The sequence below is a fragment of the Anarhichas minor genome, unplaced genomic scaffold (genome assembly GCF_050575085.1).
Source record: "Anarhichas minor isolate MPS153535 unplaced genomic scaffold, ASM5057508v1 ptg000071l, whole genome shotgun sequence".
Classification (NCBI taxonomy): domain Eukaryota; kingdom Metazoa; phylum Chordata; class Actinopteri; order Perciformes; family Anarhichadidae; genus Anarhichas; species Anarhichas minor.
Genome location: NW_027466517.1, coordinates 2,372,837 through 2,395,061, shown reverse-complemented (window position 1 = coordinate 2,395,061; position 22,225 = coordinate 2,372,837). Strand labels below are relative to the sequence as shown.

Here is a 22,225-nt window from a genome sequence, read left to right as displayed (position 1 = left end):
GAAAAACATGTGTAAATATAATTCAAAATGTATAAACTCTTGGAGATGTATGTAGATTTTGAGCAGCTGTCTTTGGCATTCATGCTTCACAAGGAAAACTGAAATGAGGTGTGTGTTTGCACCTTGCGCTGGCGTAGCTCTGGTTGGTGTCTGGGTTCCGGATGATCCATCTGAGGAGGCTCTCCGACTGGGAGGTCCTGCGGGGGGCGACCGCGAGGCGACCAGCTCCACCCGGCGTCACCCGGCTTCAGCTCCTCCACCCGGAGAGGAGTCAGACTGTGGAACTGAGGAGAACCAGGCAGATGTTAGCACTGTGTGTTTTCATCAATCTGCAGACAAACGAGCGAGTCTTACCGTCCAGACCTTCTCCTCAGACCTCCTCTCTCCGGACTGATGGACCTGAACATCGGTAGTCAAAACACTAAAATGTCAGCTTTGTACAGAAAATGTATAAATGTAAGCATATTTAAACAATTCAGCATGCACTGCTGTCCCACTATACAATATATAATAAAAATTAAAGAAACTTCTTCAGCATCAGCCTCATAAGACTTTTAATTGTCCGTAATTATCTTTTAATCAGTGCGAGAGAGCGAATTCCGTTTGCAAAAGCTACTGGAAACAACGCTCACCTTCAGTCCTCCGTGTCTGACCCTGTGTCCAGTGGTCCCAGTGGTCCCAGTGCTCCCAGTGCTCCCAGTGCCCGCCCCTGGCAGCTGCCTGCCGTGGTAGCGGAAGTGGCTGTAGCCGTCGGGGGCGGGCTGGTCCTGTGGTTCCCCCTCTCCGTAGTCCAGGTAGGGCCGGCGGTTTGGGACGTCGCCTCGGGGAGGGTGAGGCTGGTTCTCCCACAGCAGCTCCGCCTCGATGTCGGTGACGGCGTCCTCCTCCTTCGGTCTGGGAGAAGGAGGAGGAGGAAGAGGTAGGAGTCGCGTCTCATCATCCTCTACGTTCAGGTCGTCTGGATCGCACCGTCCTAGTAGACAGCAGACTTTCTTTGTATCTTAGCAATATATTTCCAATTTGTAAGTCTTTCTGAAGACTACCATAAAGCAAAAAAACTAAAAACCCTGACTCCTGATGATGCTTTACCTCCTCTGGGGTCGATGATTTCCACACTAGCGGAGGTCCTCTGTCCCAGGACGGCGTTTTTGGGGGTTTTCAGGGTGACAGCGAAGGTCTCGTGGTTTTCCTCCAGACCGTCATCTATCAGGTAAATGTTCCAGGTTTTCACACGGACTCCTAAATAAGAGACGGGATGAGAAATAAAAAGAAATCATCATAGTATTTTTGATATCGCAGAAGTAACCAGAGCTCAAAGAATTCTTCTTTTTAAAGTGTTTCTTTGCACCGGTGATTAACAGGAGAGAGTTTGCGTGTCCGTCACAGCTTTGAAATGTTGTAACAAGAGACTCCCCTGACGGTGTCTTGTGTTAAATGAAGCAGAGTGGACCTGAACAGAGTCCAGTAGACTCATACCTGGGTCGAACTGGATGAGACCGGCTGTGCTGTGAGTGAAGTCCCTGCCGGGTTTGGCCGATCCTTCCTCCACCTTCGCAAACGGGGACGTAAAACGAACGCACTCATCAACATAGTTATGATAATATCCGCTCTGCACTTTTAAAATCAAACGGCAGCTCACAGAGTGTGGAGACGATGGAGAGAGGACACCACACACGTACCTGGATGGCGACGTACGCCGGGTCGACGCTCTTCCCGCTGCGCTGGATCTGGATCTGCAGCGTCCCCGAGGTCTCGCAGGTTCTGTAGCAGGTCGCCGACAGCTCCACCCGGGACCAGGACAGCTCCAGTCTGCAGGAGAATCCTTCATGTACTGAGACACACCCACACACTGCTGTATTTGAGCTACTCTATACTATAATATATTTACCAGCTCATTTATGATTATAATCCAATAATGTTTTTTTCTAAATAATGAGTATTTTTATTTTTGGTACTTTAAGTATATTTTGACATGAATATTTTTACAAATGTTTTGAATGTAACCGAGTATTTCTACACTGTGTTGCTACTTTAAGAGTTTTAGAGTACTTCTTTTTACACCATATCATGTTTGTCTAATTAGAGGTGATCAACTACTACAGTTGGTAAAACAATATAATTAATTTATGGAGCCTGTGGAGGGGGGGATTTAAAAAAGAAAAAATGGTCCTAAAATCCCGCCAGACACTGACTGGACCAAGTCCCATCTAATAAATGAACACATTTCGGTTCCTGTCCATCAGTTCGGATCCTTTTCCTTCTAAAAATAACCTACATTTCGGGCAGCATGGTGTTTCCTGCCGGGTCGGTGAGGCGGAACAGGAAGCTGTCGGCCGTCACCTCCATGTCGGCCGGGAGGACGAACACCACTGCACGCTGGTCCACGTCCCGCTGGGTGAAGCGACCTTTGATGTAAGCTCCTGTTAGGACAGGAAGTTTTAATCTGACTGAACAAACAGCATCTGCATCTAATACATTGATCACTGCGGCTTTGAACTAACAGCCCACCTGTGAGGGCGTTCTCCAGGTAGCCGAAGTGCGGCGGCCTGGTGATGGAGAACTCCAGCTCCTCCGCGGGGCTGTCGGGGTCAGAGGCCTGCAGGTGTTTGGAAGTGATGAGAATGCCGTAACGCCCGCCGCCCAGATCCACCACCGTGCTGGGACTGCGCCTGGTGGTCAGACTGGGAGGTAACCTGTCCACGCGATCCACCTGATCCACAGCGGGAGACTTTTATTAAAAAAAAAGACATTAGGAAGAACGCTGGAGATCTGACCGTCTGAGTGGATAATCTCACGTTATTGTGTTATATTTACTTTCATTCAGAGGTTCTGGTCCTTTTAGATTGTGTACATTTATCTGGCTAATAAAATGATTGGTAACTTTGCAGATTAAGTTTCTTTTGACCTGTTTTGTGATATTTTTGTTTGTTTAATCTTGTTTTATAGAAGAAGTGGAAAGTAATGACGTAATAACAAGAAACGCAGCATAAAATTAGAAAAAAACAATAATTGAAACACAAATACATAGAAGCAATCAATAAGGAGCCTATGGTACATGACACCAACTACTTTCAGGTTACATGTAGAATTACCATCAACCTGTGATGATCCTTACCATTAACCTTTTGGCACATTTGTGTACATTTGGTGTTTACCTTATTGATAATATTTAATGTTTATATTTTGTTTTTATTTGCACTCTTTCCCACTTTGTACTGCACCTGCTAAGCAACAATTTCCCTCAGCATGAATAAAGTTTCATCTCATCTTATCTTATCTTAAAATATGATCGCAAAGTAATCACTTCTCTAACATTTGATTCCAAAATGTAGAGGAGCAGAAAGTCTCCCCACAGGTAAATCCATCACTCAACGTGTTCCTGTTATTTTGTCCACCAGCTATATGAATACACAAATATAGATACTAATAAAGCTCCCTCTGCCAGATGTTTGGTAACAGGAAGTCAGAGACCACCTCGAGAGGCCACCAGAAGAATAGAGACTGACAGAGATGCAGTTCTTCGTTTCAGCCACCGGGTGTCGCTCCTGTCATGTGTAACGATCAGCTTTGCATCGAGTGAAAAACATCTTCTTTCCATATGATTGAAGTTTCTACGTTTCCTTCCTCTTTGGTTCTTGGTTATATTTTTCCCCAATCTCCCAAATATTAATAAAGGAAACATGCCAAACATTTGCAAACCTAAAGATAAAGTGCTTTATGTTATATCCAGTGGTGGAGGAAGGACTCATCCTCTACTAAAAGTACAATTACCACACTGTAGAAATACTTTGTTACAAGTTGAAGTCCTGCATGGAAAAGTACAATCAGGAAAATGTACTTCATTAAAATAATATAATGAATGAATTAAATGCAGTAGTGAAGGCGGAGGAGGAATGGAGGCGGAAAAGGACATCAACCTTCAAAATAGTTGCCAATTAACTTTCTGTCATCCGACTAATTGATTCACCGACTTTAATTGTTTCGGCTGTGCTCGGAGAAACAGTTGGGGAGTTTCATTCATAACAAACCATCATATTTCATAAACGCTTTGTATATGTTCTGCATGAAAACAATCTGAACATGTAAAGTAACTAAAGCTGTCAGACAAACGTAGTGGCCTGGAAGTATAAGGTCACATGGAAACTGATTTACGTCCCACTACTGTTAACATCACAGTACACAGAGTTTATTTGGATTTTGGACGGTTGGAGGGACAAAACAAGACATTTCATGACATCACCTTCCACACCATTTCATGAACTAAACGAATAAATAATCAATAATGAAAATAATCAGTTGCAGTTAAAATATAACAACAGTGTAATAATCACAGAATTTCAAACGATTAACACCCATATTTAAAAGTATATTAACACAAATAAACACATCCATCATGGCCTATTTCACCCGTCTGTGACTCAAACAGTGAGACCTTTAATTTTGACCTTTGCCCTTTACTTCAATTCCACTTGAAAAGATTTGTATTGCTGTTTCTATCAGACTAACTGTAGTTAATATGAATGTTAGAAGGCAAAAAAAACTGATTTCTCTTTCTTCTTCTCTGATTTTAGTTACTATAAAAAGCTGTTTTATCTCCAGAGTTGTGACCTGTGTGTGTGTGTGTGTGTGTGTGTGTGTGTGTGTGTGTGTGTGTGTGTGCGTGTTTGTGTTTGTGTCAAATATTCATGAAGCCTTAAAATACTCACACACACTAAAATCTCTACTACTGTACATATCCCACACACACACTCACAAACAGCATCCAGTCCCTCAGAGGCTAAGGACACTCGGTCCGGCCAGCATGTTAGCCACCTGGCTGCCTCTGTGTGTGTGTGTGTGTCCATCTCGGAGCAGGTAGCATGTGATGTGGTTAGGGGGGGGGGGTCTTGGCTCATCTCTGCTTCAAATATTTATCTGTGTACTTCAGTCTTTCCACCTGGGAGAGTTGACAGCGCTGTACTTCAGCAGCGTGAGGTACTATATACTATATACTATACTATATACTTCTGATCCATACGTGTCAGAGGGAAATGTTGTACTTTTTACTACATGTATTCAATACCTCTGGTTACTTTGCAGATCCATACCTAGCAGTATGTCAAGTAATTAAAATGAGCTCCACCTTTAACAGCTGCAATATTTAAGTGATGAACACATAAATGCATTAATATTAATAATTATCCAATTATATATTACGATATGATATAATATAAAATAATGCTATAGAACTAAATACAATTAAATTAAATTAAAGTATTTTTTACAGTGTGGTATTAATACTTTTACATAAGTAAAATATCTGAGTACTTCTTCCAGCATAGCACACAGTCCGAGTTCTGATTGGAGGAAATAGAAATCTATACTGTATGATGTGTTGTTGTGTGTTCTGCTCACCTGTATGTTGAAGACAGCCGGCTCTTCTCTCAGCTGTCCGAACTCAAGGTATCCTCTGTTGTTCCCGTCTGTCGGCAGGAAGTAGAACCTGTCAATGTCCGCCGGGCTGCCAGGGTCGTGTTGGTAGGCCAGGTTCAGGTCATCCACGTCCGTCTGGGCGAACGTCAGCGGCGGCGACAGTGGGACTCCTCTCAGCAGCAGTTTGCCGTGGCGGGGCAGCTGCGTGATGACGTAGCTCAGGTTGGCGGCGGCGGTGTCGGGGTCGGTGAGCCGCAGCCTGTCGGAGGTGACGGTCTCCGTGGCGCCGTCCTGCAGCCGGAGGCCCTCGTTGTGGTGGAGGGTCGGCGGGATGCGGTCGCCGTGCTCGATGGTGAAGTGGAGGGTGCCGCTGCTGGTCGAGTCGCCGTTGGTGACGACAACACTGTGAAGACCAAAGACAGTTTGGTTAGAAGCAGATCTGAGATTATACAAACTGTTTATTAATCATTATCAGTAAAGCATGGCCTGATCACAAGTTCATCACACAGGTAATATCTCAAGGAGGAAAAATATGAATCTGTTGCTAAGAAACATCTGCAGTAAGTGTCCAATCAGACATAGCAAATCAAATTCTGAATCATAAGTTGCAACAGAAATATAAGTAGTTTAAATGGACCAAAAAGTAGAATAAACATGTCACTCAATAATTAAAGGTAGTTTTCATTTTGTATTTATACCGCTGTCTTTCTAAAAGATCCACATCATGTGGAACATTTCAACTTCTTTTGGGAAGTTCTGTTTTCCCCGTACGACCCCACGAAATGATTTTAGCTTTTAGCATTTCTTTCTTTGCCTTCTTTTTTTGGTACATTTCCTCCCTTTATCAGTAGGAAGATGACAGACAGGGAGTGACAATTGTTCTGTTGTTGCCGGTCTGTTTGCTTGCTTTATGTTACAAACTGGAGGTGTGTGGAGTTTGAAGACCTGCAACAACTATTCAGTTGCATGATGGGAAATGGATCCTTTAAATAAGTGTCTTTGTGTGCAGTTTGATTATAAAATATTGACAGTAATTAATCTCATGACTCTCTCTTGAGTAACACTGACGGCAGCTTCAGTCATCAATCACTCACATAAAGGCCTGTTTTCATTTGTAGATACACGCGGCACATTTTTCAGGTCCACTGCACTGTCAATTGTCACTATGGTGTGTGTGTGTGTGTGTGTGTGTGTGTGTGTGTGTGTGTGTGTGTGTGTGTGTGTGTGTGTTTTGTCCTCCTCTCAGCCCTCTGCCAACACAATCTGCCTCTCAGCCCTGCAGCTGACTAACTGCCCCGGGCCTCGGCACACCGGCCACCACACACACACACACACACACACAGACAGGCAGGTCCTGCTGTAACATCTGGCTCCGATGTCGGCCATATTTGCCCAGGGATGGCTGTCTGTGGCCGGCGCTCTGGCCGGCGTCGTCATGCCAACGCCTGTTGTTACTCTCCTAGTAATGCCCATTCATCATCTGCTGTCACGGCAACACACACACACACTAATGATGCACAGGTGTGTCTTCTTCAAATTTGGCCACACCTGAGTCGACAGAACAACCGAACATCCTCTTCTGTCCCGATACAGTCTTGTCTTTATATCTCTCTTTCTGTCTGTCTGTCTGTCTGTCTGTCTTTCTGTTTGTCTGTCTTTGTCCTTCTTTCTCTCTTTCTGTCTTTTTGTCTCTCTCCCCCTGTCTCCCTCTCTCACCGTCTCACCGTCCTCCAGTCCCTCAGTCTCTGAGTCTTGGTTGTGATCTGACCAGCTCTTTCAGAGCCAGACAAACCAGCCGGTCGGGGCAGCAGAGGTCTGGGTGACAAACCCGGGGTCTGCACACACTCCAGGTCACACTCACCCCAACACACTGCCCACCCCCCCTCTTTTAAAAAAAACCCTGCTGCTGCCAAATTGGCTGGAAAAGCAGATAAACCGAGCAGCAGAGAAAGCCTCTCGTCTCCCAACGCTCTCTCTCTCGTCTCGCTGCCCAGTTTCTCTTTCGCCGGCCAAATGTTGTGTGATACTTTTCTCGACAGAAATATCCTCTCACAATATGTAGGCTGATCATTTATTCTCCTGATGTGTGCAAAATGTCATGCTGTGCTGCAAAATAGCTTCTCTTTACAGAGAAGGCCAAAGTCAAACAGAGTTTATTTGTTACACGCTTGAAATTTAAAAAAAAAAAAAAAAAAAAAATGTATTTGACTTATATTTTAATCAGAATAGTCCATTGGATCTTTATATTTTTTCTTTAAGAGAGCCCCGAATGACCAAGACGATGTTGATTTCATTGACGTATTAATAGCCATATACTTCAATGTATCGTGAGCGCGTGTATTCTCACCTGAAGGAGTCCGTCTCTGCGTGGTGGCTGTTGTCGTGGGTGTAGCACATCCGGTGGGCGGCCACGTCCAGCTGTGTGAAGGTGGTCAGGGGGACGCCCGGCTGCTGGACGGCGTGGACGAGGCCGTGCCGCGGCGGGAACGACACCGTGTAGACCAGCTCCTCCGGACGGCCGGCCGAGTCCGACGCCAGCAGGATGTCGGTGTTCAGGACGACGCGCTGCCCCTCCATCAGACGCACTGCCTTGCTCAGCAGCACCAAGTCACCTGGAGGAGGCCAGAGGGAAAAGGTCAAAACACTAAGGCGAAATATATGGTTTCTAGACAGATGGAGCTGTTTGTAGCTGCTAACCTATGCACATTTTTGGTAATTATCCACAAGAAATGTGGTAATTTATTGGTCTTTATTTTGAATGTTTAAAAACGACATACAGCAAGGCAATACATTTCTTTCTATCAGTTTTATTTTCCTATTTTGGAAACTGACAGGGGACTGGGGGGGCAGAATAAGCAGCTCACGTGCGTTTTTCTGTAACCACATGGTTTTCAGGGCTCTGCATGTTGCCAAAGAACCAAAAACAACTTCATCTTAAAGATGGAAACAAAACAACTTTTGTGTGTGTTTGTGAGAATTAAATAAGAATTCCGTAAAAACATAAGATATGGATTTTGTGATACAACGATAACATTTTGTTTATGTTGTAAAACTCTGTAAGAAGCTTATTATTTACCAGCGGTCCTTGAACAATCTCATTACATTCTTCTTATATTCTATGCAGTCTGCTCAGAGGCCTTAACGATGTAGGCCTTTAGCACACCCACTGAAAATACAATCGAAACATGAAAACTTTTGGAAAGTAAAACAGGTTTCATGCAGCAGACGCTTTTACTTTCCTTTTTGTTTCTCCAAAGTTGATAAAAGCACAGAACAGAAAAGGCGTAACAGTTCTTTAATGGAGTTTGACGACTATATTTTAAATATACAACTGGTTCTACGGGATCTGCATGAATGTCTTCTTAAAAAAAGTCCACCCTCATTTGAACAGCTCACATTCAAACTCTCTGGTCCTAAACCCCTGGTCATTGCAATTATCTACCGCCCCCCCAAACCCAACCCTGCCTTCCTCTCCGACCTATCTGAATTCCTCACCCAGCTCTGCTCCGTCTCACCTTCCATCATGTTGCTTGGTGATTTCAACATCCACATCGACTCCTCAGACTGTAAAACTGCCACAGAATTTCTGGACATGCTTAAATGCTTCAACTTCACTCAACACATCGACTTCCCCACCCACAACCGCGACCATCTAGCCATCATCATGGCGATCGACATCCCCATCCCAGAACCCAAACTCACGCGCACTATCACTCTCCGTAATATCAAGTCTGTCAGCCTGTCTCACTGAAAAATTCTCCACACTCGCCCCCTCCCTTAGCCCCTCCCCCTCAGACCTGGTCAACCTCTACAATAACACACTATCCTCCTGCCTTGATCAGCTTGCCCCTCTCAAAACCAGAACTATTTCTTTCACCCACACTGCTCCCTGGTTCACCCCTGAACTCCGCCTCATGAAATCCCGGAAACGCAGACTAGAGCGACTCTCCAAAAAAACCGGCCTCACAGTTCACACCCTGGCTTACAAGGAACACATACAGCAATACAAACTGGCTCTAAACTCTGCTCGCTCCACCTACTACTCTGGCATCATCCACTCTGGTTCCACCAACCCCAAGGTCCTCTTCTCCACAATAAACAAACTCCTCAAACCTATGGACAATCTCTCCCACTCCTCCACAGCAGAGAAATGCAACTCCTTCCTGACGTTCTACAAAGCTAAAATTGACACCATCTACAACCAACTGGCCACTTCCAGCCCCGCTTCGTCCAACCCTGTATCTGCAAATCCTCCACTAACTGACCGGTCACTCTCCCGATTCTCTCTCATCTCCCCCTCGGATCTCAATAAATCACGCTCTGGCATGAAGACTCCGACCTGTGACCTCGACCCTATCCCTTCCACTTTAGTTATGGTCTGTCTCCCGGCCCTCCACCCGCACCTCCTCTCTGTCATCAACTCCTCCCTGTCTACTGGTTCCGTCCCTCCCGCCCTCAAACTTGCCTCAGTCACACCCATCCTCAAAAAACCTGGCCTTGACCCCGACATCCACAACAACTACAGACCCATCTCCAATCTCCCTTTTCTGTCTAAAATACTGGAACGCACTGTTGCCCATCAACTGAAAACCCACCTGGACTCAAACCAAATGTATGAACCATTTCAATCCGGATTCAGATCTCATCACAGCACAGAAACTGCCCTCATCAAAGTCACCAACGACCTCCTCCTCTCCTCTGATGAACACTCCCTCAACATCCTGATACTGCTCGACCTCAGCGCAGCCTTCGACACCATCAACCACTCCATCCTCCTTTCCCGTCTCGAGTCCTCCCTCCACATCACTGGCACAGCCCTCTCCTGGTTTAAATCATACCTCTCCGACCGTGAACAGTTCATCAGCATCAACAAATTCAAGTCTGACACAGCCCCAGTCTCTCAAGGTGTCCCCCAAGGTTCAGTACTCGGTCCCCTCCTCTTCATCCTCGACCTGCTCCCCCTTGGCGACATCATACGCCACCATGGTCTCCAGTTCCACTGCTATGCCGACGACACCCAGCTATACATCTCCACCAAATCCATCACCCCCACCATCCACTCCACCATCACCAACTGCCTCACAGATATAAAAACCTGGATGCAAGCCAACTTCCTCAAACTCAACACCGACAAATCTGAAGTCCTCATCGGCCCCAAATCATTAAAGAAATCCCAGCACAACTTCTCCCTCTGCATCGATGGCACCACTGTTCCTGCCTCCACACATGTCCGTAACCTTGGGATCATTTTCGATCAAACTCTCTCATATGAACGCCACGTCAATCACATCACAAAAACAGCCTTCTTTCATCTCAAAAACATCGCCCGTCTCCGCCCCTCCCTCTCCTCCGCAGCCGCTGAAACACTCATCCACGCCTTCATCACCTCTCGACTGGACTACTGCAACAGCATCCTGTACGGCTCACCCACCAAAATCATCAACAAACTACAATACATCCAGAACTCTGCTGCCCGTCTGCTCTCCCACTCCCGCACCAGAGACCACATCACCCCAGTCCTTCAAAACCTCCACTGGCTCCCCATACAGCAAAGAATCCAGTTCAAGATTATCCTCGTCACTTACAAAGCCCTCCACAACCTTGCCCCTTCATACCTTTCAGACCTCCTGCACCGTCACACTCCCAACCTCAGATCTCAGATCCCCCCCCTACTCTGTCCAAGCATCGGACCTGGGGGGACAGGGCCTTCTCCATTGCTGCCCCCTCCCTCTGGAACTCCCTGCCCCAATACCTCAGACATTCTCCGTCACTCGCCACTTTCAAAACTGCACTTAAAACTCACCTATTCAAATCTGCTTTTAACCTCTAAAGTCAGTCATGTATGTTTTCTTTTTTTTTTCGTGTTTATTTTTATTTCTTACCGTTATGTCGTTGATTTTGTTCTTATTATAAATGCTTTTATTGTTTCTGTTTTTACCATGTAAGGTGTCTTTGAGTGCCTTTTAAAGCGCTATATAAATAAAATGTATTATTATTATTATTATTATTATTATTATTCTTAGCAGTTCTTTACATACATTACAAGCGAGGTGCCACCGCAGTGATGGGGACTCGTCTATTTTCACCTACGACCCGGATTCTCAGAGACGAATCTGCAAAAATGTGTGAATGTCCCTTTAAATGAGCATCTACTAAATAAATAAATATTTTTAAAAATCCCACCTGAGCCGCTCAAACTAAAAAGTGCTGCTTTATCTCTATCGACTGGCAAAAGTTAAAGTGAAAAGAGAATTAATTCATATTCAACTTGGCGAGATAACACAATAAAAAAATAACAAGGCCTAAATGTCACAGTTTTTTGGAGTGTTGTTCTTGCAGGAGGAGGAGGAGGAGGAGCACCCAGAGGACACAAGCCAGCGCCCCTCCACAGCTGCTCCACCTCCTCCTCCGTTAATTATTCACCGGCTGAGGAGGCCGGTCGTTTCTCACCTCCGCTCCTCCAGGATCAGAGGGCCCACAGCCAGAAGGGCCGAGGCCGAGGCGCACCGTGTTCACCCGACTGGCAAAACTGGCACTGTGAGCTGGAGGAAGAGGGGGGGGCGCTCAATAATACATGAACAAGGACCAGCCAGAAGGACCGCGGAGGGGCTCAAGTGTGAGAAGGTTTAGAGGCAGTGTGTGTGTGTGAGACCATGCTTCTTATTGTTGCTGTAACTTTAGTCAGTCGTCATGCGACTTGTTTTATTTTCTGAATACTTTAAGAACTCTTCATCCATGTCAGCTTCAAAGCTGAAAAACGCTAAATGGAGCTGCTGGAGCTGAGATTGTTTCCTGCTGACTCCAGATCAGTAACGAACTTTGGAAAACTTAACTTTTACGAGAATTCCCTTTGAAAGTGAAACCTCTGACCTTTCTGCACGGTGTGGATGGAGATGAAGAAGCTCTGCGCGGGGCTCTCGTTGTCCAGGTCGCTGAGGGTGAAGCGGAAGCTGTCGTGATCTTTGAACCCGGCGGCATTGGCGGCAGCTCCGGTGTGAGCGTACCACAGGCGGTTCATCTCCACGTCGTCCTGAGTGAAGTTCCGGCCGGCCAACAGCTCGGTCCAGCCCGACTCCGTCTGCGCTCACAAAGTTCAGTGCCGTCACAACAGTGGATCAGTCACTCGGTACAACCATCTTAAAGGAACACCTGGTCTATTTGACTCTAAATGGACCATCATTTACTAAATGAACATCATGCTGTATTGAAGAAGACTTGAATATAGAGATTGAGACCATAAATTCATGTTTACAATGTTTACTGAGGTAATAAATCAAGAGAGAAAGAAGTAGAGTCATTTTCTCATAGACTTCAATGCAACCAGAGGAGTCGCCCCCGAGAGAATGTCAGTTCAAGGACACTTCCTCATTGGCTTCACTCGGCAGAAAAGGAGGTTGCCGCCTGGTTTAATCTACAGCAAAGCATCATAATCTATAAGATCATCATATGTTTGTGGCGTCACTGTCCTGCTGCCTTGAGTTTATAGTTAAGAACAGTACTGGCTCTTTCCAAGATGTCTTCAAAATTGGAGTCTAAAACTCAAAACTCCTCACAAAGAGAAACAATGTTGTTTTCCTCACCTTAAGCCGCAGCTTGCCAAAGCGCGGCGCAGCGTTGAGAAAGTAGTGCACCTGGTTAGGGGGGGTGTCCAGGTCCTGGGCCTCCAGAGCCACGCTGGAAATCACCCTGATCTCACCGGAGTCCACCTCCAACCCCGCGTTCCTGAAGACACCGACGAAGAAGAAAATACAATGGTTATAATTATATATGTTCAACGTGAATTTTTTGAACTGAGATGACGTTTTGATTAGTTTTAGCTGATTCTGGACTTTTCTTTTTGTGCTGTTCAAATCAATTCAACACGCAAAATAGAGTTTAGATTTTACTTTGTTCTGTTCCAGCTTTCAAAAAGAGTCGTAAAAACATGGGATGTGTTGGAAATGTCCAACTTTTGATGTGATGAAACTGCGGAAAGAAGCAGGAAGAAGTTTGTGTGGGAGCAGGTTTTTTTCCCCAAGCGGGATCATGGAGATCTGGGGCGGTGGTGTTGTTGGGTGGTGGTGTTTGGGGGTGGGGGGGGGGGGGGGGGGGGGGGGGGTCGGTGAACATCAGAAAGCGTCTGGCTGCTTCCTCACTCGGAATTAAAATCCACGCAGGAGAGGAAGCCACGTCCGTCCTGCAGGAACGCAAAAAAAAAACAAGGAGGCTGGCATCTGCCAAGTCCCGGCGTTACTTCTGCCTCGGTGCCCTTTACAGTACCAGCTCGGGCCTGTGCCAGCACACCCACACACACCGACGGCTGATCTGGGGACAGCGAGGACGTGAGGTGAGGGTAAAGGGGGTAGAAGGGGGGAGGGGTGGGGGGACAGCATAGGGAACCCAGTCAAGGATGCAAATTCCCAATGGCTCGGTCGTTGGAATGAAAATATTATGGGTTTTTGAGGTGGAGGACTGAACACCCACTCAAGCAAAGAGACCCGCCACATGTGCACACACACAGGTCACTCCCCCTTCTACTCCCCCCCTGTCCCGTGTTGACTCCCCTGACCTCGTCCCCTCTGGATTTTTTCACTGCGGCAGCCTCCTCCAATTATCGCGTCAGAGTGCATCAACATAAAACGACAAATTCAAATATAACACAAGACATTTTTTTCCACATCAATGTGTTCCACATCCCAGAGAATATCATTTCAAAGCTTAATTCTGCTGTTATACTATATTTAATGGTTATCATCAAAGACATAATTAGACACAAACCAACAACGTGAGTCGGTCTCTCAATACTGCCTGACTTCTTTAAAAAAAAAAATTTCATTTCAGTCATGTAGGGGACTATTTTCCGCGGCAGATTAACCACATTTGGTGTATTAGTGAGTGTTTGTGGCAGCAGTATGGTGTATGTGGGATTGAGTCAAAATACACTTCAGTCAGTGTTCAGGCAACCGAAGAAAATAAATAATACAATAAAATCAATAATTACAATCCAATAATAGAATATATATTATTCTGTAAGGGGCCATTCTGCATAATGACTACTTTTACTTTTATTACTTTAAAGGGATGGTTTGGATCTTTAGAAGTGGAGTTGTATGAGATACTTATAAATAGTCAGTGTATTGACTAAATAGTATATACTGTATATATTATAAAAAATAGAAGCCGTCTTTATGTACAAAGCATAAACTTCTGTGTCTGTCGGTGCGACCCTGACCTAAAACCTCACACAGTCACATATTTCCAGTAATACCATATTAACAGGCATTAAGCACTAAATCCTCATATCAGCTCACATCTGTGTGTGTGCATGCGTGCGTTGGCGTGTACTTGAGCAGCCGTGGCTTCTCGTCGTTGACCGGCAGCACGGTGACCTGAGCCGTCCCCTGGACTGTGTGGACGCCATCTGTCAGCCGCAGAGCCACAGCGTCCTTCAGGGTTTCCGTGTCATCGTGCATGTACACGATCTTCATGCCTGCAGCGGGAGGAAGAGGAGGGGGGAAATTTAAAAAAATGAGTTATAAATGTAGCGCGTCTATGTTTACCTTCTCATTTGTTTTTGTTTCTTTCATTCATTTGTTTGCGCAGTAAAAGCACAGATATATGATTCATTTTTAAGAGGCAAGAGGAGGATCCAAAATATAAACAAGAGCAAGTGGTTGGAATAAACCATTAAAAAAATCTCAGTCACGTTTATACAATATTTTTCTTTGGTTAAAATGCCTCAACAGTGACACCCTCAGAACAGACAAGACAGTCGTGATGTTGTGGGGGTAGAGGAGGACGGTCTCCTGCTGTCCTTGCTTTAGGGTGGGACCTCGTCTATCAATTTAACGTATTTGACTTTTTTCATGTTATTGGCTGAAACACGTAAAATAAGGACGTCCTCCCAAACCAAACAACAACCAGAATACAATATTGACGTTGTTGGTGTAGCTACATAATTTATTCATACAGTAGCATTTTAGCATGCAAATTGCAAACTTCCTTTTATTAAACATGTGTGAAAATATAATCAACCAAATTTTTAATCAACCAATAACTAGCTACTTTGCGTTAGCCATTACATCAGTTAGCTTCTTGTAGAAGCCCTAAAGGCCTGTTAAGTTGATAGAATGGATTTGGACTGGGGGGGGGGGGGGGGTCTGAATACTTATGACCATGTGATATTTCAGTTTTTCTACAATTTCTGTTTTTTTCTGTCAAGATGGGGTGCTGAGTGTACATTAATGAGAAATAAAATGAACTTTTTTGATTTTAGCAAATGGCTGCAATGAAACAAAGAGTGAACAATTTAAAGGGGTCTGAATACTTTCCGTACCCACTGTAAGTAGCCAACTAGTGTACATCGTGGTACACTAGTTTTCCCCCTGTCCCACCCAAATGTTTGCTCAGTTTTCACTGACTTTAGTTGCAGTCACTACATTGCATATATTTCTATTGTGCAGCTTGTTTTAAGTAGAGCTTTTATCCAATCAGATTTCACCTCTGTGTCTCTAGGTAAGAAGAGAGGCCCCAGGCCTGCAGACTCACAAGTGCATCCATGTGCAGTTTAAGTGAATGGGGACGATATTGTTGATTGTCATAGTGTTCAACCAATCAGATCTTTAGTTTGACATGTTGGGCGTATTCTTTGACGTGCCAGAGCCTTCTAGCTGGCCTACAACTACGTCAGCATTATATGCAGCTCAGTGTCCATGTACAGCTCTGCAGTGAGGTGCAGCGTGTGCTGTGATTGGTCAGTGGGCGAGCACGTGACTATCGTGAAACGAAATTTAAAATAGCCATCAGAGGCTTAGTCGCAGTAGCAAGAGTTCAAATTGAAAGATATGGAAGAAATTATGACATTTTTTGCATTTTGCGTGGTGTAGTTTATTTATTTTTTTACCTAGCTTTGTTTATTTAACACTCAATGGCCGAAGGAGGAGACACGGATTTGTGAGTTGGGATTTAACCGTGGGATTAAACTCTTTGTCAACAAAGAAAAGAGGATGGAGTTTGTCTTTAAGTGAACAGCATTCGGTAAGCAGTGGTGTATAGTAACGAAGTAGAAATACTTCGTTACTGTACTTTAAGTCGTTTTTTTGGATATCTGTACTTTACTTTACTATTTATATTTCTGTTTACTTTCACTTTTACTTCACTACATTTTGCAAAGAAAACTGATACTTTTACACTGATACATTTCCCCTGAAACCTTCGTTACTCGCTACAAAATCAAATCTATCTTTAGAAAAAAATGAATCATGAGACCAACGTCAGGGACTGTGGTGGAACAGAGACTGCAAGCAAGCAGGTTTGGTGAATCAGTGGTCCTAGCTTGCAAGTTAAATCATTGGTTAATCACGTTAATGTGCAATTGCAAACAAGTGCTCTCAAAGCCGCGGTGTTTTGATTCCCAGTGATGCCCAGGATGCTATATGCTATAGCTAGCGAGCGACTACATCAGTAGAATTCCACTCTACGATGACTTCATGATGGAAGCAGAAATGGAAGCTCCTGCTACTCCCGCAACAAACTACGGTGGTGACGAAGACCAACACCCGTGGATCGCTAGCGAGTTAGTGAGCTGAGGAAGTGTTGACAGTTGTGAGATTTTGTTGATTTGAGTCATCTTAGCTATAATCATTGCAGCACTAGTTGGCTAACGTTAGCTAACTTAACGTTAGCTAGCCACCACACCACAGGATTGACAGGAGCCGCGAGAGCGCAGCATTAGAGAAATCCTTCCCAGCTGTGCGCAAGCTGTCTGTGAAGCTGAACACACCTCTACCTGCCTCAGCGGCCTGTGAAAGGCTATTTAGCATCGCAGGACTAGTCTTCAGCCCAAGAAGAGCGAGACTGAATTCTCGCAATTTTGAAAACCAACTTCTTTTGAAGATGAACAGGACATTTTTCAGTTTCAAGTAATGATTGGGTTGTTACTTTCGGTGCTGCTTTAGTATTGATCATGTTTTGATATTTGAGTCATTTTGTGGATGATCAGATCGAGTTATGATGGTAGCAGTCGCCCAATTGCAGATTCAGCTTGAGCAAAACCTTTGCCTATTGTGTTCAAATCAGGCCCATAGGAGTTTACAAGGCAGGTGTCCTTTCTCTAAACACTGACCTGATGCATCAAGTGGATATTTTTTGCTGAACACAATATTATGCATTTACCCTCTACATCCATCCTCTAGTCGGAATGAGCATACCGGTACTTATAAACGCACTGTTACAACTCCTTCATAGTGTCATATTGCTTTTCGGAGAATTATGATGATAAGTTCATAGTAGATGCAAAAGTATACCTATGTACAATATATTATGTTGAACATTGTTGCTCCTGGATGGATCACAGCCAACCCAATTATTGTCAACACAGCTCCATGTCCTTGGTCATGGTGGCCACAGCACTTAAAAGAATAAACTTTATAATTCTCAAAATTCTGACCCTTTGCTTTTTTATTAACAGCATTTACTTGTACTTTTAGTCATTTTCCAGTAAGGTATCTTTACTGTTACTCAAGTATGGCTTTTGGGTACTTTATACACCACTGTTGGTAAGTCAACGGCGTTTGTTTTTTTCCATCTAATATCTGAATGGCCCGTGCCCTCGAGTGTGTAGCAGAATGCGTGTTCCGCTGCAGTGTTGCTGGATTGATTTGTCATGCTCTGTTGTCATATGAATATATGTGACTGGTTCTTGTGAGTTTGTTGTTGTCATTGTGTTAATTATATAGATTTGGACTATATGCATTGTAATTACGAAGCATACCGTCACGCGCAGAGTTATTGTTTGTTAAGCTAGTTTAGCCTAGCCTCTCAGAAGTGCGGGGCCTCAGCTGTTTTTTGTTGTGTTTTTTTTTATTCCGGGTGTTGAGAGGTCACAGCCCGTTGTCTGACTAGTATTATTCAAACGTATTGTTCGGTTTGTAAGTCTCGTACCGAACGGTTTAATACGAATACGTATATTGTTAAGCGCCTAGAAACAAATAACCGTAGCTGTGGCGCCATCATGAGGTTATTAGGTGGTGTTTCAGCTGCAAGACAGCACTGAAGACCCAGGTATAAAATGCACGGCCGGCCACTGGTCAAATTCAATACAAATGTCCGTCCATAGAAAGTGTTTTTAAATCTCATTGCAAGATCACTAAATAAAAGTAACTACCTTGTCGTGAGCATGAAATAACCATTTACTCATACCATCAACTAAGACAGTACTTAATAATCTACTTCAAAAGTATAGTACTTTACAGAATTGATGCTATTTGTCCACACAACCATTTGACTCAGCGACCTCGTAGGCGTCCCTCTCACCTTGTCGTAGCTCCTGCAGGGTGAAGGAGGTGACGGGGAGGCTCCTCTGCACGAGATCGGCCCCCATCTCCTTGTAGCGGCTCGTCTCGGTGCCATAGATTCCGTTGATCAGGCTGCCGTGAGCCGGCGGCTGAACCAGTGTGAATGTCAGGATGTCCGGGGGGGCGTCCAGGTCGAAGCCATCCAGTATGGACGGAGTCAGCTCCCTCATCCCGCCTTCCTTCACCTGCGTTAGATGTACAACAGGAATTACTCTACACCTACGCTAGCGCCCCTGTGAGGCTGTTGGATGGAAGAAAAATGTCATTGTTAGATTTTTAACACACGTGGAGTAAAAAAAAAAAAGGTCTTGAACTTACGGTGAAGTTGGCAAGCAGCAGCGAAGGCGTCTCGTCATTGGTTGGATTGATGATGATGTAGAAGGGGACAAGGGCGGAGCGGTGCAGCCCATCACTCACGCTGATGGACAGCTGGTCGACAGTCGGCTCCGCCCCTTTGCTCTCCGATTGGACATAATTGATGAAACCCGAGGTAAGGTGAACAAGACTGAAGGATTCTGGAAAAGAGAGGGATATGCCAGGGTCAGGTCAGGTGACAAACACACACATACACACACACACACACACTGACCGACTCGGACTCCCGCGTTGCTCTTCTCGGAGCCGGGTGTCGGCAGCGTGTTCTCCAGGAAGCCGTGCAGAGGAGAAGTCTCCAGGTGAAAGGTCAGCCGGTCGGGGGGGCTGTCAGGGTCTGAGGCCCCGAGGACCCCCCCACACAGACAGGCGGAGGAGCCCTCATCCACCACCAACATGGAGTCACCTAAGTCAACACACAACAACAGTGACATGAGTGGTGCAAATGGTTTTTCCATGGATGTAGCAGTTTGTCTCCACTGTCACCGGGGTGAAAAATATTTCCATTTCCTGATTTAGCCTCCTATGTTATACCCCCAAACTGTACACGTGGAAAAGAATGACCTGGCAATCCATCCATTAGTTTATATATCCATCCATCTGTCCATCCATCCATCAGTACATCTATCAGTCCCTCCATCCATTCATCCATCCATCCATCTATTCATCTATCCCTCCATCAGTTTATCCATCCTTCCAACTTTCCATCCGTCCGTTTGTCGATCAGTCCACCACTTCATCCATCCATCCCATTGTCAGCTGCTAATGAATCCACCACTCACCCATCTTCCTTCACACTGCTGTTAATTAACAAAACACAGTCACCTCTGGACCTGGATCCATACTGACAAACCTCCCTTGTGCATGTATTAATTACGCTGTATATATATATATATATATATATATATATATATATATATATATATATATATATATATATATATATATATATATACACACACACACATGTATGTATACATTGTGTGAATGTGCGTGAGCATTAGCAATGGACAGTCCTGTATCGCGCTGATAAACTAAACTAGGAAACAAGGAAGAGCTGGATTCCTCGCGTTTCGCCTCTAATGCTCTTACTCTGCGTCTTTATTCACTGCTAATTAATTAGACCAAGCAACACCACAGCCCCCCCCCCCCCCCCACTCCCAAACACCCTGCACGGCCTGGCGGTGCTGGTGTTGAATGAATGGTGAGATATGCTGGCAGGATTAGAGAGTTATCCTGTCGCTAGTAGCGTCGCGGTAATCCGGCTGGCGAAGCGGCTAGTACACGTCGCCTAATGTGACAGTGGGCATGCGCCTCTTTCTGCTTTTGTTTTGAAAAGACGCTCATTGTCCACTGTCTCCTGGGGAACACACACATACACAGGAGTGATAATCTCACCCAGCTGTGTGCGTGTGTGTGTACATGTAATACCAGCAGACAATAGGAAGATTTCACTTAAAACACGTCAGTGCCAACCTCGTTAGCGCGGCCGCCACACTGTCAACAACACGCACACATGCCATAAATCACCCATAATGCTATGTGCAAACAATGAGACTTTGGACTCAGCTAAAACACACAACAAACACCAGACTGCAAGAAACACAGCAGAAACTATTCGGGTCTGAGGTTTTACTTGAAAAGGTTTAATATTTTAGTTGTAAAATGAGAAATAATCCCACTTGTTCCAAGTTTCAGGAAGTTTCTAGAAATTAGCTTCAGTGTCTCGAAGGAGGTCAGAAAAGGGGGACGCACTGCTAGAATCAAGAAATATGACTTAGAGATGTGTTGCAGATGTTTTATTATGATTTCTTTGGCATTTTCACCGTTCACAACCAACCATCCACTTCGCGATTTTTGCAGTGAAGCATCTTGTCATTTTTCTAAAGCCTTGAATTCTGAAAAAGACACAGTAACTTAAAGATGGATGTTTAGAACTGCATCGCAAGACCTTCAAAATTAGAGAGAATACAGCCGAGCACTGCTATCAAGAAAATGTACTTCAGTCTGACAATATTCTTGCAACGAGCTGACTCATTTTACAGATTTTTCGTTTGTTTGGTCCTGAATTCTAAAAATCTCTCTTCTCTACAAACAGTTTGCAGTTTTAACATGCCGTTGCAATGTCTCTCTCTCACACACACACACACACACACACACACACACACACACACACACACACACACACACACACACACACACACACACACACACACACACACACACACACACACACACACACACACACACACACACACACACACACACACACCATCTCCCAGTCATCCCAATGTGAATCCCAGTGGTCACTGGTCTCCATTGATAACCACAGAGCTCCTCCAATCCCTTTTCTTGGCTCCGACTCCGGCGAGAACTATCACCCTCCCCAGGAGAGTGTGTGTGTGTGTGTGTGTGTGGATATACATGAAGTGTATGTTACCCCCCCCCTCACCCTTCCCAGAACACAGTGTGTGTTGGACTGATAGGTGACGGCATGTTGTCGGGGTCAGAGCTGCTCCGCTGCATTAAGAGGATTGTCAGCAGTGAACACAGACACACACACACACACACACACACACACACACACACACACACACACACACACACACATATACACGAGTGTTGTGTTTATCTCTGTCTCTCATTGAGACATTTTCGGCTCCATTCACACTGAAGCTAAGCTGGAAAATGTCCTGTTTATCATTTCTCAGGTTTTAGTTAATGCTGAACATGCGTGTGTTATTATAACCAACAGAAATAATTACATTTACTGCAGGTTCACCAAGTTAAATACAATACTTTTAAAGATGTTAAAATTTCACAACGCAATTTAAAGTAACAGTGTGTAACATTTTTGGGGGATTAATTGGCAGAGATGGAATACACTCTTCATAACTATGTTTTCATTCAGATCTAAGAATCGTAGTGTTTTCGTTAGCTTAGATAAAGTGGTCGTCTTCCACGGAGTCCGCCATCTTGCACCGCCATGTTTCTACAGCAGTCCAGAACGGACACGTTTATGTTATCTGAAGGAAGGGATGCGTTCCGAAACTCGGAATTAAACGGGCCACGGTGCTAAATTATAAAAGATTGTAGTATTGATAAGC

General features: G+C 44.8%; 1 protein-coding gene across 1 annotated transcript in view; it reads right to left on the bottom strand.

Moving 5' to 3' along the window:
* frem1b (Fras1 related extracellular matrix 1b) overlaps nt 1-22,225 on the bottom strand; it is a 44,711-nt gene that overhangs the window by 1,907 nt on the left and 20,579 nt on the right. The window contains exons 17-32 of the mRNA XM_076079343.1: nt 19,336-19,524; nt 19,065-19,261; nt 18,706-18,931; nt 14,737-14,881; nt 12,993-13,134; nt 12,283-12,490; nt 7,760-8,024; nt 5,395-5,815; nt 2,509-2,710; nt 2,276-2,420; nt 1,680-1,809; nt 1,477-1,549; nt 1,090-1,239; nt 633-973; nt 355-399; nt 123-284 (exon numbers count right to left, since the gene is read on the bottom strand). Coding sequence (XP_075935458.1) covers nt 123-284; nt 355-399; nt 633-973; nt 1,090-1,239; nt 1,477-1,549; nt 1,680-1,809; nt 2,276-2,420; nt 2,509-2,710; nt 5,395-5,815; nt 7,760-8,024; nt 12,283-12,490; nt 12,993-13,134; nt 14,737-14,881; nt 18,706-18,931; nt 19,065-19,261; nt 19,336-19,524 — 3,041 coding nt within the window. The remainder of the gene's footprint in view (nt 1-122; nt 285-354; nt 400-632; nt 974-1,089; nt 1,240-1,476; nt 1,550-1,679; nt 1,810-2,275; nt 2,421-2,508; nt 2,711-5,394; nt 5,816-7,759; nt 8,025-12,282; nt 12,491-12,992; nt 13,135-14,736; nt 14,882-18,705; nt 18,932-19,064; nt 19,262-19,335; nt 19,525-22,225) is intronic.